Consider the following 26,948-nt stretch of genomic DNA (forward strand, 5'->3'; position numbering starts at 1 on the left):
TAAATAAAGCATGTTCATGTTTTGTATCAGAAGCTCTGAATGAGTTCAATCCAGTGAACGCATGATGATGTCACCATGTCGACTTGACTCTAACAGCTATCTCTGTCTGATTTCAGAAGGACACCAGCAGTCCGTCTATAAGCAGCAGCACAGCCTCAGTCCCCAGCGAGCTACACTGGGCTGTCAGGGTGTGTTTGAACAAAACACACACACACACACACACACACACACACACACACACACACACACACACACACACACACACACAGTGGATTAAAGATTGCGATACAGAAGCTTTTCATGTTGACCTTTGAAATCATTCTTAAAGTTCTTGTCAAAAACATTTTGTAAAGACGGCTGTGGCTTAGTGGTGGAGTCGGTCTTATCTCAACTGGATAGTCAGGGTTTGATCCCCAGCTCCTGCAACCACCCGATTTGTCCTTGGGAAAGACACTTAACCCCATGTGGAGTATGAATGTGTATGAGTAGAGCTTTGAGTTTTTGAGTAGAGTTTTTCAAAGATAATGTGTATTACTTTAAAAGCGTTTATTTTGAATCTTTTGTTCTTCTCTGAGGTTAGAAGCCGGAGTACGGCTCCGCCAGTCTATCTTCACATAATAACTGGTGTGTGTTTTCCGTTGCAGCCGGAGGAGAAGGGAAAGTTTGATGGGATTTTTGAAAGTTTGGCTCCGGTGAACGGCCTGCTGTCAGGAGAGAAGGTCAAACCAGTACTCATCAACTCCAAGCTACCTCTGGACGTCCTAGGGAAGGTACGTTTGGCTTTTCCTAAAGTCTACCTAAACAAGGCGAGCTGGTTACATAACAGAAGGTTAAACTTCTACATATGAAGTAGTGTGAATGCCACAGAGGCTGGTAGAACTGTTGTTCATGTAAAATGTTTTTACTAATTTGATTCATGGAAAGAAAAATGGCTCTGTGACTGTGTCTCCTTAAATAATGCTGAATGGCCTCATCATGTTTGTCTTCATGCTGCCAGGTGTGGGATCTGAGTGACATAGATAAAGATGGCCACCTGGACAGAGATGAGTTTGCTGTGGTGAGTGTTATCTTCATTCTTATGATGCGTTAAGGTCGGCATTCACTGTACTATTGTAGAAAAGCGATGGTGGAGTGTCAGCTCACAATGTACGACTGAAACGTTCACGACGCACCACCGGAGCTCAGGATTTAGAAAAACTATTTTATGATGTTTGAAGCGTTCTCCAGAAGTATAAAGCTAACGTTATGCTACAAGCGAACTACACTGTGGTTGCACGGCTTCAACGTCACCACCACTGTGCCTCAGGACGTCTCCCACAAGCTAACTATCAGTTTGAACCAGCTAGCCAAACCGTAGCCTAATAAGTTGTTTGTTAACCTGATCTACACCTTAACCTACAGGAGACCTCGTGACAATGGCGTCAAATGTCCCAGACAAGCGTACTGTAGTTTCATTTAGCCACTCGTTAGCAACTGCCTTTATCACGTGAAGTGGGGGGTTATTCATCCTGATGTTTTCACATATGCACTTTTATACATGTATGTGCTCTAGGGGGTGGGGGGAGGTAAAGAGGAAAACAGTTGTAATTTTTGATGAAATTTCTTTGTACATTTCTTTTAAAAAATTGATAAAAAAAAAGAAAAAAGAAAACAACAGACAATATCCCCACGTATTCAGATGAGACAGGACATATGTTTTTCATTTTTTTTAGTATTTTTTATTCAGTTAATTTATCCTTGAACTAAATAATAAAATATAAATATTTAAAGCTGAAAAAAAAGAAAGGTGGTTATTCACAACAAAATGCTTACATCTCCTATGCTCGTTTTAACCACCTTATTTCAGTCGTCTAACCACCAACCCATTAAAAAAAAAAATTACCCCATGGCGCTAAAATGCTAACTGCCTTCCTGGTTTAAGAACTCCTTCCTGTAGCGCCCTTTACTCCCTTTAGTGTATTATAAGCTGTACATATAGACAGTGAGTGTGTTCTGAAAGCAGGATGTCTGTCTGCAGGCCATGCACCTCGTGTATCGGGCGTTGGAGAAGGAGCCGGTTCCTACCCTCCTACCCTCCTCCCTCGTTCCTCCATCTAAGAGGAAGAAGAGTCTGGGCTCTGTGGCCAGCTCCGTGCCGGGCCTTCCCGCCAGCCCTCCTCCTCCAAAAGACTCGCTGCGCTCCACGCCATCACACGGCAGCATGAACTCCCTCAACAGCACCGGCAGCCTGTCACCCAAACACACCCTCAAGTCTGGACAGGTAATACACCAGTGCTGATGAATGATGAAATAATGACCACATGACATGTTGCACACCAAGTTCATTGACTTCTGTTTATTCATTTCTTTATATTTATTTTATTTGATGAAGTAAGAAACTACAACTACTTCTCTCCGTTTCAGCATTCACTGTCCTGGGTGGTCCCAGTGTCGGACAGAGGTCGCTATGATGACATATTCCTGAAGACCGACGCTGATCTGGATGGTTTTGTGAGCGGACATGAAGTAAAGGACATCTTTATGCAGTCTGGACTTTCCCAGAATATGCTCGCCCATATATGGTAAGGCATCAGCTGCGCTCTCAGTGATATCATGACAGTTTAGATGTATGCAGTGTTTCGCACACATAGACGTCACCTGGGCAGGTTTAACAGGTGTACTCTGCTCTTGCTTTAAGCCTTGGGTAAATATGAGTAAATTAAAGCCATTTGTGAACAAACACTGATATAGGTTAAAGATTAACAATGAAGTTAAAGGTCACATATCCTCCTCCTCTTCTTCAGTTTAAATAAGTCTCAGAGCTCCTCAAAACATGTGTGTGAAGTTTCTTGTTCTAAATCCACTCTGATCCTGTATTTGATCATGTCTATAAACCCCTCTATTTCAGCCCTGCTCAGAACAGGCTGTTTCTGTGTCTCTACCTTTAAATATGTGAATGAGCTGTGTCTGACCACGCCCCCTCTCTGGAAGAGCTTGGGTGTACTCGGGCTTTCTCGCTCCATGTCCTATTGTTTACGGTGAGAAGGCAGACTCAGAGGTTCAGAACAAACACCTAGCTGTGGGAGTGTCACCCATCTGGGGGAGGGGTTACTGCCCTTTGTGATGTCATGATGGGAAAATCTCCAAACGGCCTGTTTGAGCACACATTTTCTGAAAAGTGGAGCAGGCAGAAGGTGGAGAGGATGGACTTTTCTCATCATTGGGGGGTTTGTAGACAGAGTAGAGACACATGTTAGTGTTAGAGAAACATGGGGAAGTCGATTCTGTTTAATATGTGACCTTTAATGTATAACCAAACACAACATAAATAGGGTAATGTATTTCTTGCAATACTTTCAATCAACCCCCACCACCCCAGGTACAGCACTGTGGGAAACACAGAATAGTATGTTGTCTTTGTCCTTTGGTTCGATGTGATTAACTGAATGTTTCTCTGCAGGGCGCTGTCAGACACGAGGCAGATAGGCAAGCTGACCAGAGAGCAGTTTGCCCTCGCCATGTATCTCATCCAGCAGAAAGTTAGCAAGGGCATCGACCCTCCTCAGGCCCTTTCTGCTGACATGATGCCCCCCTCAGAGAGAGGCACACCTGTACCAGTAGGTTCCACTCAGACACAGACACACACACACACACACACACAGCAGATGTTTACTATAACAGAGTGATCTCATTAAATCTGGGTCTCAGGGGGTGCTGAGGGTGGTCCATTAATCCTCTGGTGGACACTTGACCATAAACTTAAAGGACCTTGTTGTTTTGCCATCGTAATTGCAATGTGCACATGTACAATAGTCACATTGCGATATGTGTGAAATCAAGCATACGATGCCACCACTTCTTCATAAACTAACGAGAGAAAGAGAAGGGGGGGGTGTGTGTCTGATCGTAACTGTAAAGCTCGTAACATTTAGCTGTTCACACCTGGTTAGTGACTGAGATTTACAGATAGATACATGCAGTAATATGATGTCATATGTTTCTGGTCATCCAGGTCCTAACGTCCTTAAGGCACGTTTCTAGCTTACATAACTGACTGGTGCCATCGGGCTTCATTGATGCATAAAGCTGAGTATCATCTGCATAACAATGAAACTGTATGGAGTGTTTCCTCATAATATTTCCCAGAGGAAGCATATATAATGTAAAGAGAATTGGTCCAAGCACTGAACCTTGTGGGACTCCATGGCAAACTTTGGTGTGCATAGAGGACTCATCATTAACATGTACAAATTGAGATCGGTCTGAGTAGGATTCAAACCAACTTAAAGCAGTCCCTGTAATTCGAAGCAAATGTTCTAGTCTGTATAGTCGGATCTGATGGTCAATGGTGTCAAAAGCAGCACTAAGATCTAACAAGATGAGCACAGACAGAAGTCCCCTGTCTGAGGCTAGAAGTAGATCGTTTGTAACTCTAACTAGTGCAGTGTTAGTGCTATGGTGGACTCTAAATCCTGACCTTTGAAACTCCTCAAATAAACTGTTGTCATGGAGAAAGTCACACAGCTGATTAGCTACCACTTTCTCCAGGATGATGAATTCTTGCAGGTTAACTCTGTGGATTGCATCATTCACAGCATGTGGAGACACTGATCAAGAATTATATCAATGCAATAGGAAGTACTAGGTTTAAAGTGAAGTGTACATATGTGGAGTTAAACTTCAGCTGCCTGTTCAGACATCACACCTTAAAGGAGGAGTCAATAGAAATGTTTGTAAACAATGTTTGTCATGTGATGGCTGTATTTCATCATGACTGCTGTTAACTTCCTGCTTCTCTGTGTGGCTACAGAGCATGTCAGGATACATGACCCCTGTAGGATCAGAGATGGCTGCTCTGTCTGAGATGAGACGGGTGAGTCTATAATTCTCCGTCTCTTCTTCTGCTTTCTGCTACCTTTCTTTAGCACTTCTCCAGTCTGCTTGTTTTGTTGGTTGATAACTTGAAAATGTTGCACACATAGAGATGGAAAAGGGGAATTGGAGGAGAGGTAACACGGCTATGTGAAAGACATTTACGACCCGCTGTTCTCTCTTTACTGCTGATGTTCTACCTCTCCCCTCTCCCTCTTCTCTCAGGCTATAATGTTCAAGCTGTGGGTAGGTAACATGGACCTACAGAACCTCAAAATGCTTTCAGTGGCTGGCTGTTGGGCCGATTACTGGAAAGCATTTACAAGACGTTTCATACCAATACAATGCAGTGACATCACCTCACCCTGACAACTGATCCAAGGGGAGATTCAAGATTGATCTTAGGGGGAGACTGGAGACTGGTTTTATGTTTTATATATTTATTTATTTAGGTATCTAAAGGTAGAAGGTGTATTAGGCCCAGATATAAATCAATCAATCAGACTTAAAGCAGGCTTTCTTCTTCCAATGCATGTGACTTCTATTACAGTTTAATACAGGATGAGCATGTTAGGTCTACTTAGGGTTTTTTTCTTCAATGAGTAGAGAGCGTTTGCAGCAGCAGGCGACTGTCAGGAGAAACCGTGCAGCAGGCTTGCAGCACCTAGCATATTTTTTTTCCGGTTGCTTCGCCTTTTTTGTGCGGCCGCTTCGAGCACTTTGAGTCGAAAATCTTTTAACTTCTCAGAAGGGCGCTGTTGTCGTCAACTGCACTCTTTTTCAAAATAAACGATATTCCCCATATTTTTGTCTCCTACTGATCTTGCGCTGTACCCACATCCTCCTCGCTCCGTGTCCAGTGTCCTCCGTTTGATGCTCATAGTGAAGGAGAGAAACGAGTCACACATTGAAAACATACAGTAAAAGCAACCGATCAGTGCTGGTCATGCAGCGGCCGTTTTTGAAAGGCTGTTGTCATAGAGACAAGACGCACGTGCAGCACTTTTATTCTCAGCGCACAAATGCTTCATCCAGGCGCTTCAGAAATGCCAGGTGGACACTCGAGCTGTCAGTTCATATTCTAGATCTCTAACTTTTATTTGAATCTGGGGAGAAAGTTCACATTTGAACTGTAATGAGCCGTTTGAATTCAAAATAAACAGTCTACCTGCACATCAGGCCGTCTGAAGAAGTTATCAGTTAGATCCAGCAGAGGGCGCTCTCAGTGTTACCTGACCATTGCATGCCCTCTTGACCTCAGTAGATAAAGACAGTACGGGAACGTGATGCAGGAGAATAACAAGACGGAGACTGAGCAGCACACTGCTTCAGAGGAGAGACACAGGTTGCTACAAACCCACAAATATTTGTGTAGCAGGAACGTGCGCTCTAAACGGGTGTTGTTGTCTGCAGGTCATGTTCAATCAAGAGAGCTGCACTCCATCCAGTTTTGGTCTGTGCTGTGATCATGTGCACGCGTGTAGGGGGGGGAGACGACATTACAGTGCCATTTTTTAGATTCGGTTGAAGTGGGGTTTTGTTGAAAAGACGACAGCCCCCCTAGTGGACACTCTCTTGGAGTAGCCTGTAAACGCTGGTAGACACTTTTTGTATTCTCCGAGGGAGCTACCTGAGTTGAAGTGATCAAATTAACTTCTAACAGTCCTGAATCTTCCCACTCTTTGGCAGTTTGTCAGTGGTGGTGAAACTCCCCCCACATGTTGGTGATTGACCCAGACCCCCACCTACTGATTCCACCTCTGTGCTGCTCCTCTTATTGAGTGCTGGCTCCTCTCCTCTCCTCTCCTCTCCTCTCCTCTCCTCTCCTCTCCTCTCCTCTCCTCTCCTCTCCTCTCCTCTCTTCTCCTTCCTTCAGCCTGCTCTACCATGGCTCAGTTGGAATCATTTCATCATCCCACATCGTTGTTTAAATAAAGTTTACTTTGTCAACCTGTTGTCTTTGTTTTGTCTTTGTCCCCTCCTCCTCTCTCTGTCCACCTGTCCTCACTCTACAGGACAGCTCCAGTTCGGTCGGCTCCGGGGAGTTCACTGGCATCAAGGAGTTGGATGACATCAGTCAGGAGATTGCTCAGTTGCAGAGGTAACAATCGATGACACCCACAGCTCCTGAATAACTACAGAGAACTGACAGTGTAAACAGCTGATAGTGATATATTTGCTTTAGTTCAAATTCATCTTCTTAATTCTACATTTAGAGCAGCAGCGGTGGCCATTTGTTGCCTTTTGCAAATGTTTTAGTTTTCATTATTACTTCACAATGACAGGTTGTAGTCTGAAGTCTTATTTTTTATTTCTCTGTAAGTGACTGTTGTCTCTATGATGAATGTTCTCGACGATGTGTCAAAGCCCTTTCAGTCACTCCACAACAGCCAGTTATCCTCTAACATCAGCTCCCTCTCTGATTCATTACATCATCTCATAGTGTTCTGTATTCATAACACAGACCACCTCATGTCCTGACCTGTGTGACCCTCTTTGTGCTCTGCTTTCTCTGAAATTTAAGTTTCCTGCTCAGAATGTCACCATAAAAATGGTGGTTAGGCGGAGCCTCTGTGGACCAATAGGATAGCGGGATCATTCAGGGAGAGAAACGCTAAAACAGATCTTTTGCTCACATACTGTAAAACGTCTGGTTCGTCTCCAGCACCAACATCGTGCTTTCACACTCACAGAGAACTCCTGAAAAACTGCAGATATCTGCAGGAGGAGCGTCATATGTGAACACAACCAGCTGAATGTTTCTCTCTTCACCTGGAGTTTCTCCTCCAGCCTCCTCGTATTTCTTCTGCAGAAAGTCAGAGTGATCTGATGTGAGAACGCAGCAGGATATAATCAGGAGAATTCATACCATGTGAACAACCAGATCAGGAGAATATCCGGAGCAGTCCTTCTGATAGGATCTAGATATTATCAGGAGTGAAGATGTGAAAACGTCTTTAGAGAGATCACATTCTCAAAGTGAACAGGTTGTTACCTGCAGCTGAGAGAACTCTTTTGTTTTGGGAAATAGATTTTTTTAAATTTATGTTTAGTGTTTAGCGACCACCTCCACTCAAACCGACCTAGCTTAATGTTGAAAGCTGACACTGATTCTCTGCCTCCCTTTGATTCATCAGTCACACTCACGCAGTAAAAAGAAAAGACAGATTTAATTTAACTCTACAGCATCTCAGTTATTTACATCAAGTTCTCCAAAATAGGAAAGGAGAGCCGAGATATTTTCAGGAGAGTTTTAATTTGAAGTCCAGCGTTTTGTTGTTGTTATGTCTGTTGAAAGTCCTCGACATCACACGTTTTTATTTGTTGCCCCATGGTACGCGTTTTTGATGGGCACAATGTGTTAATGTGCACAAAACAAAGCAGTGATGTGAGCTCAAAGAATTGAAGATACATTAAAGACATGAAAGGCTACACCTCTCACAGATTCAAAAAGAACAGCAGCTCACGGCTAACCTTCAAACAGCCGTAGTCGGTCGTTTCTTTGTGATAAAATGCACACAAAGGAAACATGAGCCAGACGTGGACAAGCTTTACCATTCATCTCTCTCATCCTCCTACTTTCTTTCTGTTTCTATCCATTAACGCACTCATTCACCAGCCCAGCCAACTGTCCACTCTTCCTTTGATGTGTGTATTTTATCAAATTTTTGTTTGTTCACCACTTATTCTTCATGCTGCGTCAGCACTCTTGCCTTTACCCAGTGGAATATTCTCAGGTAAACACACCAGCTACCAAATACCTTTGGACTGTTATGTTGTCAAATCCTCTGTGACACACTCAGAGGAGTAGTGGCTCTGTTATCAATTGATCAGGTTTTTATTGAACAAAGATTAATGTGCTCATTTTAACAATGAAGCAGATTCTGCTCAGACATTCCTCCTTTGAAGAAATTAGTTCCCAAAAGAAAATTCACTCCAACTGACGAGGGAGAAATGATTTTTGAAAAAATAAATACATCCGTCTGAAGCAGATTTGAGGCTTCAGCTGTCTTTGTTTGACAAATCTATCCCCATAGATATGTCTTTAAGGGCCAATGTTGTACTTTTTGTCACTATTTCATCCACTGTTCTGCAAGTAAAGACTCTCAATTATGATATTCCTCTTATCAAGAACAGAACAAACGAAAAGGAAGAGAATCTTTAAAGGTCACATATTCTCTAAAATCCTCTTCACCATGTTTCTCTAACTCTAACATGTGTCTCTAGTCTGTCTACAAAGCCCCCAATGATGAGAAAAGTCCATCCTCTCCGTCTCCTGCCTGCTCCACTTTTCAGAAAATGTGTGCTCAAACAGGCTGTTTGGAGATTTTCCCTTCATGACATCACAAAGGGCAGTAGCCCCTCCCCCAGGTGGGTGACACTCCCACAGCTAGGTGTTTGTTCTGCCCTCTGAGTCTGCCTTCTCACCGTAAACCATAGGAGATGGAGCGAGAACGAGTGAGACACCCAAGCCCTTCCAGAGAAGGGGGCGTGGTCAGACACAGCTCATTTACATATTTAAAGGTACAGACACAGAAACAGCCTGTTCTGAGCAGGGCTGAAATAGAGGGGTTTATAGACATGATCAAATACAGGATCAGAGTGGATTTAGAACAAGAAACTTCACACACATGTTTTGAGGAGCTCTGAGACTTATTTAAACTGAAGAAGAGGAGGAGGATATGTCACCTTTAACGCTGATTGTTTTCTATATTTAAACACCAGACTGGAAAAATGACGACCCTTCCATTGAGTTGTGTTTTAAAAACTGAACTCAGCTGAAAAAACAAATGTGTTGCTTTAGTCACATGATCAACTTTGTATTTTGTTCCCATAGAATACATTTCTGTGGAGATGAAACACTGCTCCTGTATTTATCAGCTCTTTGGAATCATTCACACAAACAAGTTATTCATCAGTTCTTTGAATAATAGATTTAAAATGCATTTCAACATCAGACCACAGTGCACAATATAAGCTGTGAGGGTCAGGAGAAAGAGTGTGTTGTCCACTGATCACAGGGTTGGCATGAAATCCCCAACAAAGGATTCTATCATTGTTGATGGTCTGTCTTCTTACTTTGACATTGAACCCCACAGAGGCATGAGACGGGTTTCCCAGTGAATGATTCTCACTGCATGACAGCATTACAGAAGCATTAAATGATAGCCTCAGCCTCACACACACACACACACACACACACACACACACACACACACACACACACACACACACACACACACACACACACACATCACTGTTTTGTCTTCCTGGCTCCGCCCTTTACAGTGACGCTGTTTCACCTCTGTTAGTAACTCAGACTTCACCCAGCCTTTACTGCTCTGTGACATCACGGCCCTGTGTCCACCTGGGGTGTTTTCTGAGCGCCAGTCTCTTTCTTTAGAGATTCTATTCTTAGAGATTCTTAGATTCTGAGAGCTCTGCCTTTTTTCTTTTGAGCATCCGCTCCGAGTGCTTCTCAGAAGGGTGCAGTTGAAGTCATCAGCGCTCTTTTTGAAAATGTACGATATTCCTCATATTTAATCTCCTACAGATCGTGTTCTGTGCCCACATCCCTCCCCGCTTCGTGTCCAGACAAAGTAGGAGGACAAACATCCTCCGTTTGATGCTCATAAAATTAAAAGAAACAGAGCAGTGTTGGTCTATAGCACCTGTTTAAATTCTCAGTGCACAAGCGTTTCATCCAAGAGCTTTTCAGCCTGATGAAAAAACGCCTGGTGCACACGGGGCCTTACATTGACAGCCAGGCATAACAGAGCCTGATGGAAGAGCTTCCTTGTGCAAAACATTGAGCCCAAAACTGCTTCCAGTGGTCAGGCCGGCCCCTGTGTGTGTCTGTGTGCATGAAGTTGTGTGCAAATGACAATCAGAAGCAAAAAGCATCCATGGACCTGTGTTTAATGATATTTTGACATTATGGATTTGAATCCCTGTTCAGTGTCATGTTACATAATTTTGTGTGTATACAGCAGGGGGCCAGTGGTTTAGTATTTTTTTACTGACTGTGTTTCTGTCCAGCATTGTTTGCATACATTTTGTCTTTTTTTTACATCAGGGAGAAGTACACACTGGAACAAGACATCAGGGAGACAGAGGAGGCCATCAGACACAAGAGTGCTGAGGTGCAGGTGAGGACAAACCTCTGAGGGGTAGAAGATCATGCTTTGGATTACCTTGTTCTACTTAAAGGTCCAATCAGTGAGATGTGTAGAGAGTGAAATGATAAAGGTATCTTACTATATGATCAGACATTAAGGAAACATGCTATGTTGAAGTGCTGGCTTCTCTGACAACAATGCAGCAGTCAGTATGTCCTCCTTCTAACTTTAGATTCTGCTCCTGAATGCTCTGGATTTGTTTGGACCAGAGAAGGTAGGCGCTTTTAAGACACCCCCCCACACGGCCGTTTTGGATGGCCCTCGGTTTGTCAGATATGAGAGCAGTTATCAGGTCAACAGGTGTTGCAGCGATGGAAGCGGTCAAGAGAAGTGGTTCAGATAGAAGTGATTGTACCCGACCTAAAAAGCCTCTGCATGTTTCTAATAAGCTCCACGAGCAGAAACGTGCTCAAACTAGGATCAATATTGGAGATGCTTTTGAAAAATGGAGAGAGGTTAGAACACAGAAAGGTTTACAGACCCATGCAGAGCTGGATAAACACTGAAGCTTCAGAGTCCACCACATGGTGACCTGTGTGAGCATCTACTCTAGAGAGGACGGGGGGGGGGAGAGACAGCTCTCTACAATGTTTAGAATTTAGACTGCAGTACCCTTTTTAAACACTAGGTGTCAGAGTTACATACTGCTCCTTTAAAAGGGCCAATTGGTGCAATGGTCCATTTATTTGTTTGTTGGACGTCTTGCTTAACTGAAAGCCGTTCTTTGCCTTAACGCTTCCTCAGGAAATGCAGAGTGACCTGGACAGAGAGACGGTCAGTCTGCAGGAACTGGAGGCTCAGAAACAAGATGCCCAGGACCGCCTGGAGGAGATGGACCAACAGAAACATAAATTAGAGGACATGCTGAACGAAGTGCGGATCAAGTGCCAGGAAGAGTCGCAGATGGTGAGAAATGAGAAACAAATTGCAGAAATGTACAGCTTGTTTTTTTTTTTTTTTTTTTACAGCTGTCAAATAATTTAAACAATGATCTTACATCAGAGGACAATGTAACAAAGAGATGAGATGTTGTAAAGTGTCAGTCATGTGATCTGCTGCAAGCAAAGAGAGAGAGCAGTAGTCGTCGAGTAACATCACACACATTACCCTTCTGCAATATTACCAGCATCATATTGATGTCCCTGAAGGTTTCATAATGTGTTACAGAAGAGAGAGAGGCATGGCGTGCAAACACACAGCGGGAGCTTTAGATACACAAACAATCATACATGCACACGCATACACACACACTAACACACACGGACACACTCACACACAGCATCGTTCCAGCTCGACCTTTCACCACCTCACATTGCAAACAAGATGTAACAGGAGCGTAAATATCACACCTTTGACCGGCAATATGTGAGAGCCAATAGAGAGTGAGTACAGTGAAACAGAATATGATTGGATATGTTTAATGACTGTTACAAACCTAGGCCCCGTGTTCACAGCGTCTTTCCTGGCAGAAAAGTGCTGAGTGTACGCTCGGAAACGCCTGATGAAGCGTTTATTCAGCTCATTCAAAGAGAAATGAGCGCGCTCGGCTGAAATTCAGAAACAAAAGAAAAGTGACCAGATAAAGATCAGTAACACTACATATGTAGAATTAAACAGATTGTGTTATTTTAGATACTGATGCAACAAGTCTGAGGCCCCGTGTCCACCTCGCGTTTTTTTTGGACACAGAAGCGCTGATTGTTCACTTGATGGAGCGTTTGTGCGCTGAGAAGACAAGAGCTGCACTTCCCACGTTCCCAACAGTCTGAAGCCAACAGCTGCTATTTGACCGACACGGCTCCGTTATTTTTTACTGCATGTTTTATATTTGAGATCGTTTTTTTCCTGATCAGACTCGGCGCGAAGAGGATGTGAGTACAAGACACGATCAGTAGATGGCAAAAATTCTAGGAATATCTCGTATTTTGATAAAGGCGGCTCCGTCAACAGCACCTTTCTGAAAAGTTTGAAGATTTGCACGCTGGTGCTCAGAAGAAATGCTCGGTGGCCTTACATGGCCAAACTTCTGCATGAATGTGCTTCATGCACTGTGTGTCTGCTCTCAGACAGGAGACACAGAGATATCACCTGGGTGCTGTGTTCTCTTTTGGTCCTGACTGATGGCGTATGTATATGTGATGACTTGGAGGGAATATTTGAATGGGTCTATAAATATTTGTTAAAGTAAATCCATGCTGATGTAGTCGCTCATTACTGTTAACGGTGTGTTCAGTGGTAATTAAAAACAAGACAATTCCACAACTTTGGATACACAGACTGGACTTCTTGTTGCTGTGGTATCAAATATTGTTTCTACCAGACCAGTATGGTTCTTCCGTTAACCTTACAATCCTTTTTTCTTCACTCTTATTTGGCCTCCAGATCTCGTCCCTCCAGAGTCAGATTCACTCCCAGGAGACGGACCTGCAGAGCCAGGAGGAAGAGCTGACCAGGGCTAAGGCGGACCTTGGCAGGCTGCAGCAGGAGGAAAACCAGCTGGAGCAGAGTCTGGCTGCCGGCAAGATACAACTGGAGACCATCATCAAGTCCCTGAAGGCAACACAGGATGAGATCAACCAGGTAGGAAACAGGGTGTGTTTGTCTGAAATGTGCCAACAGAGGGCACCATTGCACTGCGTTATTTAGTGTCAGGATTTGGTTTCCCTGAGACACTAGAGGAACTCCAACATAACCTTTAGCTCTTTGTGGGTGTGGATTCCATTCAGGCTGTGGTTAGTTTTTTCTTCCAGTTGCTCTTACTGCCCATCACCACAGCAGCATACTGTATCCACACATTAGACTTATTGGGATTAGATCATGATGTAGTCTGAGTGTCTGTTCACTCTTTCGGTAAGGATTACATTCTCCTCAATGAACCACATTTACATTCATTGGTGACCTGCAGTCTATACAATACCACTACCCCCCTATGACAACCATGTGGCCCCCCCTCCAGTCAGGAGTCCTCATGGAGGGTCAGCGTCTCAGGAGTTGATCTTTGTAATAATGTCCAGTCATGCTGCTTCCAGTGATCGTCATGTTGACTTCATGACAAATGTCCCATGTACCTAATTAGTAATCATAAAACCTTTCATAAAATCTGCCACCGGGTCTATCAAAGGTCTAAATCCTGTCCTATGCTCTATTAAATGTCAGCATGCCCCCATTTAGGGGAGGAAACCCCCTATGTGATATCCATAATCTATCTACTGAGTATCAAATACTCGTCAAACTTCAGAGGTGGCTAAAAAACAACAGGTCAACAAAGAACAGCTGTTTTAGTAAGCTTGGATTCTGATGGACTCCAATGGGATCAAAATTTCTGCCAAAAGTCAGTAATCAAATCTCAAAGGTGTAATATGAAGATGGCCAACAGGGTACCCCGTGCACAGCCTATACGTTCTCAGGTGAGCATGGGTGCAGGAACATACTGTACCATGAAAAATGAATCAAAACTCTGTGGCACACTAAAAATAACTTTATTCAATTGTGAGCGAACAACGCGTTTGGCCTGCAGCTTCCTCAGGTTGGGCGAACAGTTATCCTTCATTTCATAGTTGTAACGGCCTTTTTCTTTGTGGCGGCCGCAATGACCGTAACAAAGACTGATGCGACATGACATGTTTATGACGTGGAAACACCGGATGTTACGTCAAAGACTGCTGTATGATGTAAGGAAGCGCTAGCTGCTACTGAAAGCTGCTGTACTGTTGCTGTATGTGCTGCTGTGATAAAAACATCATGTAAAATATACTGTGATACATTGGTCATCACGACTACGCTCAACTAGGTTGTTTTCATCGGGGTGGGTGGCAGAGAGAATCACTCCCCTGATTCCCCGTTAGCCTCGACGTCATCTTTTGTTATTGTTTTTGATTGAGAGCCCCCTGGTGGTGGAATCTGCATACTGTGCCTTTAAAAACTTCATAAGACCTGTGTTGAATGTTAAATGCTCGGGCAGCCATTTTGTTTCTTTTTAGTTAACAGGCAAAGATTATAATGATGCTGTGTTGTCATGGAAACCGAATGTTGGAAAAAAATAAATCAGTCAAAGGAATTCTAGAACTCTGGATCCTCAAAGGAAGTTAGAATCTTCATATCCAACCTCAAGTAAAGGGCAAGAAAGCACAGACTCTCAACAGTTCACGGATTGATTCAGAGACTACAACAGTTCACAGATCTGATCTGAGACATTGTCTTTATAAAGACAACAAACAACTCAACATCCAAGACACTGATTCAACTAAGAACAGCAATGGAACAATCCCAGAGCTGGGGAGATATCATGGAGAAGGAGATGGGAGATGAGGAGGTTGGAGCTGGGGAGTTTAAATACCCCATGCAAGGAGCCAACCGCTGGAACCGCCGGCAAAACAACAACAAGCAGCGTCCTACTCAGCCAGAAGGTCAGACTTTCCACCGAAGGAGGGAGGAGGCCTACGGGCAGCACCACTGGCAGACCCAGAATGGACCTGATTGCTCACTGTCTCAGAGACGTCCACCCCAATGGCAGGTGGTTGCAGAGCTCAGGAAAGAACTGGAAGGAGTGAAGGCTCTTCTGAAACAGGAGAAAGATCTGAGCAAGGCAGAGCGGGAGAGATACACCATCAGCAAGTCAAAGATCCAGGAGGTAGAAGAAAGGTTGAGGGTGGAGCAAGAAGAGAGACTCCAATGTGACCAGGAGATCAGGATGCTCAAACAAAAACTCCGGGAGACAACCTGTAGTGAACCAAAGCAGCAAGAAACTCTGCAATCTGAAAAAGAGGCCCTGCTGGAAAAGATTAAGGTCATGCAGAAAGACACCTTCAGCAAGGACATCAAGACCGCCAAGCAGACCATGGCCTTAAAGTACCAGCTGGAAGAAGTAACACTAAGCAGGCAACACCTCTTCTCCAAACTGGAAGAACAGGAGGAGGCCAATCTGGGGCTGCAGAAGGAGTTAAGAGACTCCAAAAAGAAAAGGCAGCACCATAAAATGATGGCTGACAACCTCAGGAGAGAAATGGAGGAAATCAGGCTTCAGCATCTGGAGAGGGCCAACAAGGACCTGATGCTGGTAGAGAGACTGACAGAGGAGAAAGAGTCACTAGAGCAGGAGGTGAAGGTCTTCAAAGAAGAGGTAGAGGAGATCAATTGTGCACTGCAGAAGGAGGTGGAGGAGCTCCAAAAAGACAAAGAGCACCACACATTGAGGGCTGACTGCCTTCAGAAAGAGCTGGAGGAAGTCAGTCAACTGTGCACTAACAGTGAGGAGATCACTTCCTGGAGGAAGGCTGAGAAGATCTGCACTTCAGAAAGCCGCCAGAGGAGGCAGCTCGTCTCCAAACTGGAGAGACAGGAGGAGATGATTTACTCTCTGAAGAAGAAGGTGGAGGAGCTCCAAAAAGACAAAGAGAACCAAAAGTTGAGGGCTGACCGCCTTCAGGAAGAGCTGGAGGAAGACAGTCCACCGTGTCCTACCAGAGAGGACATCACTATGTTGAGGAGGGCTGAGAAGATCTGCGCTTCAGAAAGCCGCCGGCACCAATACAAGCGGCAGAGGAGGCAGAACCTGGACCCAAAGTGACAGCACCAGCCCCTCCTCCTCCCCACCTTTCCACCTCCAAACTCCCCCCAACACACACAGGCTGTAACAGGCCTGGCAGCACAGGGGAACACATCAAGTCCTAACAGACAGGAATCCACTGGTACCTGTCTGTCAGGACTCTTCATGTTCCCACTGTGTCTATGTGGGTTTTTTTCTCCGGGTGCTCCGGTTCATCCCACACAAACCATTTGGAAATAATTACAATAAAAAGTTTGGATAACATTTTTTCTGTGTAGTTGTATTTCTGATGTGAAGTGATTGACTTTTTGTTGTTTGCACACTGGATATGTTCATCATATTTCTCAGATATCTTTTATTTATCTTTTATTTATTTATTTTTAAATCTGATGTCTGTTTTAAAAACTGATTTGACTCATTTTGATGGTTTTATGTGTTTGAATGTTCTTATAAAGTCAAATCTTCCAAACAAAAGTTTTTTTATAAAATGACATTTAATCAACACCAACGAGAAGCTCCAATCACCTCCCCTTGATGAGAGAAAACAAACATTAAAAGGCCAAACCCATCTGACAAAACAAGTGCAAGAGCCAAAGAGATGACGAGATGTATCGGTGTTTTCATGGAAACATTAAAGGAATCTTTTTCAGTCATCTCATACTTTTGTCTTCAGACTCACTTTGTAAAATAAATCGTGAGAGAATCGTATCGTGAACCCAGTATCTTGAATGGTATTGTGAGTTGAGTGAATGGTTACATCTCTTTTTAAATATATAAATAATATGAAATAATGTTAGGAGATTGTCTATGAAAATGTTAAAGTGCTCACAGGTCAGGAAATGATTGGGAATGTGTAGGGTGGAGTTTGTCCTGCTGCTCTACTGTTTGTTCAGTAGTGGTATGGAGAGAGTGTTTGAACCTGTTCCTGTAAAGCCTGGCTCACACTGCAGGATAATCGGGCCGATTTGGGCTCTGATTCTTCCTTCCTGACAATCGCAGGGTTGCTCCCGACTCGAGGCTACTCGGACCCGATTATTTGCTCACATGATCTTGTAATGTGAGTGGTACAAAGATCCAATCTTAACGTCCCCGATCTGCCCGGTGATCGTCAGGGACGCCCAGATTTAGTTCAAACATGTTTAATATTTAGAATTTAAAGTCTTGACAATTACATCATGAAATGGTCCGGCAGAAGTTGTGTGTGACTACAATATAATCACGAGAGACAAGGGAGCGCTGTAGTCATGGCGACCAGCGGCAGGACGCAGCCCGTGTTTTTGTTTTTTTTTGATTTTTCAGTACAGATCATCAGTGCAGCACTTTTCTGCAACTCGTATCCATATATCTACAATTGTAACAACTTTCCTCTATCCTACAACAACTTCCACTTCCTTCTCTTTCACCAACCGTCGTCCTTTGGACTTTTCAAATGAAACTTTATTAACAATTGTCAACACTCCGTCCCGATTTCATTCATACAGTGTGAGCTTTCCGGCCGTGCCCGACAATCGGGTCATACAGTGTGAGCACATCAATCTCAAGGTCTGGTCGGGCGTCGTAAACGATTCAGTCGTACAGTGTGAGCTGACATGACACCCCGACTTTTATACAATCGGGGAAAATCGTACAGTGTGAGCCAGGCTTTACAGTCTGCCACCCCAAAAGCCCTTCCAGAGGGCAGGAGCTGATACTCCTCATGTAGGACATGAGAAGGTTGGAGGCTATCTTCCCTCCCAGTCTGAGGCTGTGCTTAGTGCAGCTCACCAGGAAAGAGCGCTCAATACACTGACCCACTATCTTTGAGCAGATACCCAGGAGTCTTATAGTGTCCTTGACTTTAGCTGGATTGAGAGGTCGCAGGACCAGACTGGGCCTCTGTATTGTAGGAGCAGAAGAATAGGTGTACAGTCAAATCTTCTCACTGGCTCCAAATGATCTGAGTCCCCTCAGGAAATGAATCCTCTGTTGGGCCCTTTAGTTAATCCACATGCGTTCAGGAAAGAGCATTGTCTACATCCACTCCCAGATATTTAACACACCCCTGGTGTGTCTCACACGTCCTTCATGTTGGGTATCTTCTAAACTGACATATTTAAACAAAAAGATGCATTTAGTGTCCGCACAAAATGTCAGAACTAGTTGTGGATGTTTTGAGTAGCATGTGTTCAGGAATCTGCTTTTGTTTTTTTTACACAATACACAAGATACACAAGGAGCTCTTTAAAGCGGACATATTCTGAAAAATCCACTTCTGCAGTGTTTTTGAACATAATAATCCATCCAGTCGGGGCGCGCTGGTGGCGCAATGGTTAGGGCGCGCGTCCCATATATTGAGACTCTCGTCTCGAGCGGTAGGCCCGGGTTCGCTTCCACCCGTGGCCCCTTTCCGCATGTCATTCCCCGCGCTCTCTCCCTGGTTTCCAACTCTATCCACTGTCCTCTCTCTGCATTAAAGGCACGAAAAGCCCAAAATAAATCTTAAAAAAAAAAATAATAATAATCCATCCAGTCCTTTGTTTGTGGTCTGCATAAGTCTTACAACACAGAGAAAAATGCTCTGTTTCAAATGTGCTCTCCTTGTGATCTCACAGTGGGATTCTGGTAAAAAAAAACAAACTCCCGTCCCCTGACATCTCCACCCATGGACTCCACCCCCAGCCTAGAGCAAAACTTTTGTGCAGGTCCTCCATTGTTATTCTCACTACAAAAGGAGTGATGTCTACGGGGTAAACTCAGGGGGGAGGGGAGGGGAGGGGGTCATTGCATTTAAAGAGACACACACACCAAAACGGAGCGTTCTGAGAGAGCTGGTTTATACAGGGTCACAAACCTTCTCTGGTGCTTGATTCATGTTATATTTTGACCAAAGCACAGCACAGATGTTTCATTTAGACCACAGGGGGACTGTTTGAAAAGGTGGAGGAGGGGGCTGTTTGAAAAGGTGGAGGAGAGGGACAATATTTCCTCTTTAAATCAAGAAGACTGCAATGTCATGCTTCCCCTGAACGTTTTGTGTTTCTGTTTATTCTGCAGGCTCGAAGTAAGTTGTCCCAGATCCAGGACAGCCAACAGGAAGTGTCTAAAAGCATTGAGCAGTACAACAGCACGTTGAATGGAACCCATGGAGGCAGCATGACTAACCTGGCGGACATGAGTGAAGGCTTCAGTGACAGAGAGAATGGAGGATCCCCCCCCATGGTGAGAGCTGTTCAGGTCAGGACGTCTACAGAACCTCTGCCTTTACCTACTGATGTACTGGATTACATTTTTCAAAAGCATCTCCAATATTGATCCTAGTTTGAGCATGTTTCTGCTCGTGGAGCTTATAAGAAACATGCAGAGGCTTTTTAGGTCGGGTACAATCACTTCTATCTGAACCACTTCTCTTGACCGCTTCCATCGCTGCAACACCTGTTGACCTGATAACTGCTCTCATATCTGACAAACCGAGGGGCGTCCAAAACGGCCGTGTGGGGGGGGTGTCTTAAAAGCGCCTACCTTCTCTGGTCCAAACAAATCCAGAGCATTCAGGAGCAGAATCTAAAGTTAGGAGGACATACTGACTGCTGCATTGTTGTCAGAGAAGCCAGCACTTCAACATAGCATGTTTCCTTAATGTCTGATCATATAGTAAGATACCTTTATCATTTCACTCTCTACACATCTCACTGACTGGACCTTTAACTGTCCCACAATATACAAACATATTAATTAGATCATATGTTAACGTTCTGTGCTCCCCCAGCCAGAGAGAGAGAGAAAGAAAGAGAGCACATAGGAGAGGAGATTTATTTATCCTCCAGTGTCAAAGTGTACTCGTCTCTGCTGGTGTGTGTGCACAATAAGTAGAAAATGATGAGACCTGTAAAGATGCAGGTGGTGATGGGGAGTAGACTTCTGAGGAGCTGGTGACTGACAGTGAAAGCGAGAGGAGCAGATTTAAAGTCAGCAGGATGATGGGTGGATAGAGGTCTGATCATTGGAGCAAGCAGAGATAGTGAGAGGTAGAGAGAGAGGGAGCGATATGAATAAAGACTATATGTAAGAGTCTTCCTGCGTGACCTTTGCCTGAGCTTAATTTCTGCCAACAACCACTGACTGAACTCTTCCTCTGTCTGTGTGACTCACAGGAGGATCCCTTCAAAGTGAAGCCATCTGTGTTCAACAGCCAGCCTCAGGAGCTTCCCACTGACCCCTTCCACTCTGAGGATCCCTTCAAAACTGACCCATTCAAAGGTTTGTACACTCACTGCCCTCCTCTTTCTTTTTCCTTTCTTCTCTTCCTCCACTCTCCTCTGTCTTCCCTTTAGGGGTTTCCTTGATGTGAAAAAAAAAACAGGCAATGTCGCAGAAATTGTAAACTGTCAGCTGGTCAAACTGTTAACCCTCTTGCATCATTATGGACATTTATGTCCATTTGGTCAAAAGTTTCCTCTTTATCTGGACATCATTTTGTCTGTGTTAGTGCATATGGCACACATTTTTGTAAGAAAGTCTCTTAATAAATTTTTGATTTTTTAATAGACCAATAGAACACTGTGAACCATGTTTACTACCCTCTTAAGTCACTAAGGACAAAAATGTCCACTTCCAAAAATCTGCTAACAGATCGATATTTTTTTCTACTTTTTTCTGCATACATCTCTTAAACAACTCCAGCCCTGCTCAAAACTACCAAACATTCAATCATTTTTAGGAATTTAACCCTTAATGCCCTAAATGCCAGAATCATGTAATCAAACTGGCATTTAAAGGGTTAAATTCCTAAGGACATTTTTAGTGACTTAAAAGGGTAGTAAATTAAACTGATGCCTGAGGGTTAAAGAACCTGAATAATTTGGGGTTGCAATTAATAATAATAATTCGTTGCAGAATCCGTGGGTTTGAATCCGACCTCGGCCCTTTGCTGCATGTCATCCTCAGACACTGACTTAGGAAGAAACAGATCAGATGAGTCTGTCTCAGCACTGTCCTTCCTTTCTGTGTATTTCCTCCTCTGATTATCTTGTTTTCTTTGTCTCAGTGAGCTGACTTTTGTCTAAGCTTGAGTTGTTCTCTGACTGTCCACTTTATCTTTCTCCTCAGGTGACCCTTTCCAAAACGACCCCTTTGCAAAGCAGCCATCAGCAGCCACAGGTATTCAGAAAGCTCTCCGCCTTTTTTGCTGCGAACGCTCAAGTTGAAAATCTTTCATCTTTTCAGAAAGGCGCTGTTGATGTCACCGGCATTCCTCTGTAGTTTTGTCTCCTACAGATCATGTCTTGTACTCACATCCTCCTTGCTCCGTGTCTTATCAGTAAATAAACGATCTCAAATATAAAACATGCAGTAAAAAGTAACGGAGCAGTGTCTGTCATACAGCGGCCGTTGTCAATAGACTGTTGTCATGGAGATAGGACGGACTCAGAGCACAAACGCTTCCTCTTTGAATGAGTGGAATGAATCTGCTACTTGGACGAATGACTTGGAGGCTACATATTTATTTTGATAGTTTGAAGACAACCTGTGTCTCTCCTCTGAAGCAGTGTGCTGCTCAGTCTCTGTCATGTTATTCTCCTGCATCACGTTCCCGTACTGTCTTTTATCTACTGAGGTCAAGAGGGCATGCAATGGTCAGGTAACACTGAGAGCGCCCTCTGCTGGATCTAACTGATAACTTCTTCAGACAGCCTGATGTGCAGGTAGACTGTTTATTTTGAATTCAAACGGCTCATTACAGTTCAAATGTGAATATTCTCCCCAGATTCGAGTAAATGTTTGAATTTAGAATATGACCTGTTCTCAACGTCTTCCTGTGTTTTGATAAGATGAATCTCTCGACATGCACTGAAACACGACCCTGTTACGGTCTGCTGATGAAGTGAACAATTCCCCGGTAAATGGTGTTCTTCTTACTCTTCTAAAGGGCGTCACACAGCATTGAGCTCGTCTCTTGTTGAAGTCCCTGTGCATGTGTGAAAGAGCACACTTCCCTCTTCAGCAATATTACAGTTTCTCTTCTGTTCTCAGTAGATGGAGATCAGTGGTGTCCTTTTCTCACAGCAGAATCCCCACTGTTTCAAAACTGCAGCTGCTTGCTTCTCCATACTGTGCAGGGATTTCTGAAAAGTATCCTGAAGAACATGCATCGAGGAGAACACTTTTGTGACACTTTACTGAAGTCTGATGTTTGGTGTGAAGACGATATCGCGATTTCTTAGCAGAGTTCATGACCTGCAGGATGCCTCGTATCATAACCATCTATTAGGTTCCAAAGAAGAGCACTGACTCAAAGCGTGGACTTGTTTTGATTACACTGATCTGACAGGATTACTCTTGCATAACACAGGTTGCCTAAATAAAAAGACTTCTGCAGAGTTTGTTTCTCAGATCACAGAGCGATACTGCGGCTTATTACACGTAAAGGCTCGAGGAGCTCGTGTCATTAAATGTGAATTTCTGCTTCTGGTCCAGTAAAAGAAAAGTAAAAGTAGTGAGAACAAAACTCACTGAAGTGTCTTTTGTTCCTGCTTCAGATCCTTTTGGAGGAGACCCGTTCAAGGAGACCGACCCGTTCAAGGCATCATCAGAGGACTTCTTCAAAAAGACTACAAAGATGGATCCCTTCTCTACACCTGACCCCTTCAGTAAAAGTGCCACGTTACCCTCCAAGGTACGTGTGACACTATGTGTGTTTGATTAACCCAGAGTGGCAGAGATTGAAATGTTGCTGCGTATTATTTAATGTACAATGTACAGCATGAGGAGAAGCAGGACTAAATACAGTGACTCAGCACATTTAGAGTTTTTTAATCATGGTAGATATAAAGATGCAATCATAATATGAGTTTGATTTGAGTGAATGTATTGATGACCGAGTGTTTCCTGTTTCCTGTTTCCTGCAGCAAGCCGGTCACTTCTCAAGCAATGACCCGTTCTCTTCAAACAACCCCAAACCAAAAGGGTCAGGTATGATGTCATTATTCATTTTCAGCTCAACAAGTTTCCTCCTCCTAACCACTTTTTACCAAATAACCGTCTCTTACGTCCTGTCAGTTTGGAAATATCAAAACAGTCCCATATGGAGGCCTTTTTTTAATAATAATCATTTATACTTTATTAATCCCGCCAAAGGAAATTCGGTTTAGCACTCTGTTTAATGAACATGCTACACACACACAAACAGGATCCTTTAATGGCGAGGTCTCAGAGTGCGTGAGCTGCCAACAGCGAGTGCTTTTTGGGGTTAGGTGCCTTGCTCAAGGGCACCTCAGCAGTGCTCAGGAAGTGGACTGGCACCCCTCTGGCTACCAGACCAATTTCCGGACTTGGTATGTGCTGAGAATCGAACCAGCGACCCTCCAGTTTCCAACCTAAGTCCCTATAGACTGAGCTACTGCTGCCCCGGACTAACTCTTAAAGTCTTTATATGTGATTTTTCACACTTAAACATAATATAAATCAAGTATATCCCCTGAAAATAACTCTGTGAGTCATGACTGTCTACAATGGGTGTAACACCCGAGTCCCACTGTCTGTGATGTTTTCAGAGTTTTCAGAGTCCTACCTTCACTTTGTTTACATCGCCCTGACTCCTCCCCTCGTGTATAAAAGTTGTTTAATTGAGGGACTAGAGAAAAGAAGAATAACATACTGTACTCACTGCTTAACTGTGTTTCTAGATCACGCTCATTTCAGGTAAATTTACATGCAGTGTGAAGATACGAGCAGAATAAAGATTGCTAGCATTAGCATGCTAACACAACAATGCAGTGCGAGTTGTTTTGGTTTCATGCTGGTGCTCAAGGGCGACATCTGCTGGATCCGCTGCGGAGCAAACGGGGAGATGCGTCTGTGAAGGAGCTTAAACTGCAGCATGATAAAATAAAACCTCTGTAGAACTGGATCTATGATCTCTGATGATCGTCAACACGTTCTAATCCTTCAAGATCGAAGATCGTCTTATTGCACACCACAAAGTGAAAGCATGAATCTCTCCTCCCAAAGTGTCTGCAGCCGAGCTGATGTGACACCAGTCTGAAGTCTGACTTTAACTGTTGACTTCTATCTAAACTAAAGCACAGAGAGGAGTCTGTTTGTCTTTAGGTCAGGTCAGTGTTCTTCAGTGGTGTGTTCATGCAGTCCTCTTTCAATGAGCTGTTTGTTCTCTGCCACCAAGAACAGCTCTTCTATTTCCTCCAGGATATTAATGTAGACAATACAAACACGTGCCTGGTCTGGGTCAGCGTGGGTCTCAGTGATGGAGGGAACACAAGCCCGTCACCACACCGAGGCCACTGTTTACTTAGACTGAGGTTACCATGTTGGTTTGCCTATTAAAGCCGTGGCGTGACAGGAAAGGTGTCACATTTGCTTACTCAGTGCTACAAGTTCAATTCCAAACTGATTCTTTTTAAGGTGTCGATATAGAGCCTTCACATTCTCACTGACTGGTTCAGCCCGGCTCTTGTTGCAGTTTGTAAACACAACATTCAAACTGGACTCCTCCTCCTCCTGGGCTCACTGCAGGATGTAGTGTGTACGTTTACTGCTTGTAGCTACACTGCAAGCTAACGCACGCTAGCACAAGCTAACCTCCGGTGTTGTCACCTTCCTGTCCAACAGGAAGTAGACCAACTCCACGTCCACGGTTAAAAGACAACACAAGGTTCACCCTCGTTTTAGAACGAGCTTTATCCACTTGGTGTTTCTCCTCACTCTGATTATATTTTTTATCCACTCCTAAAGTCACCTGCTGCCCTCTCATTGGCTGGAGGAAACACACCAGCTCCGCCCAGAAACGTGCCGAGTCAACCAGAACAAAGCAGAACAGTAAAATCCAGTCAGAGGACAGAGTCTCTGCAGACACAGTCACCACCACACATGTATGGAGGCCCAGAAGAGACGATGGAGCAGCTTCACTTTAGGAGAAGTCTGTATTTTATTTTGAAGGAACAAGCTGCTGACTCTGTCTTTACTTTAGGAGAAGTCTGTCTTTTATTTTGAAGGAACAAGCTGCTGACTCTGTCTTTACTTTAGGAGAAGTCTGTCTTTTATTTTGAAGGGACAAGCTGCTGACTCTGTCTTTACTTTAGGAGAAGTCTGTCTTTTATTTTGAAGGAACAAGCTGCTGACTCTGTCTTTACGTTAGGAGAAGTCTATTTTATTTTGAAGGAACAAGCTGCTGACTGTCTTTACTTTAGGAGAAGTCTGTCTTTTATTTTGAAGGAACAAGCTGCTGTCTTTTATTTTGAAGGAGACAGGATACTGACTCTGTCTTTAAACATATCAAACTGTTCTGTGCACTTTAAAAGCGTCCTTGTTGCTGCTTAGTTGTTACCACTGTAACAAATGAACGCGTTTCTTCTACTAGATCAATCAGCTTTCTGGGGAAGGTCGTTATCAAAGGAGAAGAAAGATGGGTGAGGGAAGTCGATTCCTTTCTATGACAATCGTTTAAATGATAAAAGATTTCATCCAGGTAAAGGCGGCAACAAGAAATGTTTAACTGTGATATTTTTGCTCCTCCTTGCGAGGTAGTGAAGATCCAGGCAGACACCCGCTGAAGTATAGTGAGCTCAGGAACACTTACACTTGAGGAGAGTACTAATAGATAATGATGCCCTGCTTATTTTCTGTGTTTCTGTTTTTTGTTGTTTAGACCTTTTCGGCACGTTGGACCCGTTTGGCAGCGGTTCGTTCAGCAGCAGCAGCACTAACAGCTCTGCTGGGTTTGCTGACTTCAGCCACATGTCCAAACCAAGAGACCCTTTTGAAGGCAGAGCCAGCTGGCTGCCAGACTATCAGAAGGTAACTCATTCAATTAATCTTAAGGTCAAATCAGTGAGATGTGTATTGAGTGAAATGATAAAGGTATCTTACTATATGATCAGACATTAAGGAAACATGCTATGTTGAAGTGCTGGCTTCTCTGACAACAATGCAGCAGTCAGTATGTCCTCCTTCTAACTTTAGATTCTGCTCCTGAATGCTCTGGATTTGTTTGGACCAGAGAAGGTAGGCGCTTTTAAGACACCCCCCACACGGCCGTTTTGGACGCCCCTCTGTTTGTCAGATATGAGAGCAGTTATCAGGTCAACAGGTGTTGCAGCGATGGAAGCGGGCAAGAGAAGTGGTTCAGATAGAAGTGATTGTACCCAACCTAAAAAGCCTCTGCATGTTTCTAATAAGCTCCACGAGCAGAAACGTGCTTAATGACAGCTCTCTACAATGTTTAGAATTTAGACTGCAGTATCCATTTTAAACACTAGGGGTCAGAGTTACATGCTGCTCCTTCAAAAATCAAAATGTGTTTTGAGTGCAGTTACACATACTGTATTCAGAGCCTCCTGTTGTTCACCTGTGGCGAAAATGCTCAGAATAAAAATGACTAA

At 43.8% G+C, this 26,948-nt stretch overlaps 1 protein-coding gene across 4 annotated transcripts in view; it reads left to right on the forward strand.

Moving 5' to 3' along the window:
* eps15l1a (epidermal growth factor receptor pathway substrate 15-like 1a) overlaps positions 1 to 26,948 on the forward strand; it is a 56,513-nt gene that overhangs the window by 14,105 nt on the left and 15,460 nt on the right. Inside the window, exons 6-23 of one of the 4 annotated variants that reach the window (XM_065956247.1) lie at positions 117 to 188; positions 645 to 770; positions 998 to 1,057; positions 2,018 to 2,260; positions 2,404 to 2,561; positions 3,440 to 3,596; positions 4,790 to 4,852; positions 6,867 to 6,952; positions 8,556 to 8,588; positions 10,928 to 11,000; positions 11,775 to 11,936; positions 13,413 to 13,610; positions 19,609 to 19,788; positions 20,706 to 20,811; positions 21,661 to 21,711; positions 23,091 to 23,227; positions 23,460 to 23,523; positions 26,216 to 26,364. In XM_065956247.1, coding sequence (XP_065812319.1) covers positions 117 to 188; positions 645 to 770; positions 998 to 1,057; positions 2,018 to 2,260; positions 2,404 to 2,561; positions 3,440 to 3,596; positions 4,790 to 4,852; positions 6,867 to 6,952; positions 8,556 to 8,588; positions 10,928 to 11,000; positions 11,775 to 11,936; positions 13,413 to 13,610; positions 19,609 to 19,788; positions 20,706 to 20,811; positions 21,661 to 21,711; positions 23,091 to 23,227; positions 23,460 to 23,523; positions 26,216 to 26,364 — 2,118 coding nt within the window. The remainder of the gene's footprint in view (positions 1 to 116; positions 189 to 644; positions 771 to 997; positions 1,058 to 2,017; positions 2,261 to 2,403; positions 2,562 to 3,439; positions 3,597 to 4,789; positions 4,853 to 6,866; positions 6,953 to 8,555; positions 8,589 to 10,927; positions 11,001 to 11,774; positions 11,937 to 13,412; positions 13,611 to 19,608; positions 19,789 to 20,705; positions 20,812 to 21,660; positions 21,712 to 23,090; positions 23,228 to 23,459; positions 23,524 to 26,215; positions 26,365 to 26,948) is intronic. The other 3 variants (XM_065956248.1, XM_065956249.1, XM_065956251.1) reach the window with 3 other exon arrangements.

This window comes from Labrus bergylta, chromosome 6 (genome assembly GCF_963930695.1).
Source record: "Labrus bergylta chromosome 6, fLabBer1.1, whole genome shotgun sequence".
Taxonomy (NCBI): domain Eukaryota; kingdom Metazoa; phylum Chordata; class Actinopteri; order Labriformes; family Labridae; genus Labrus; species Labrus bergylta.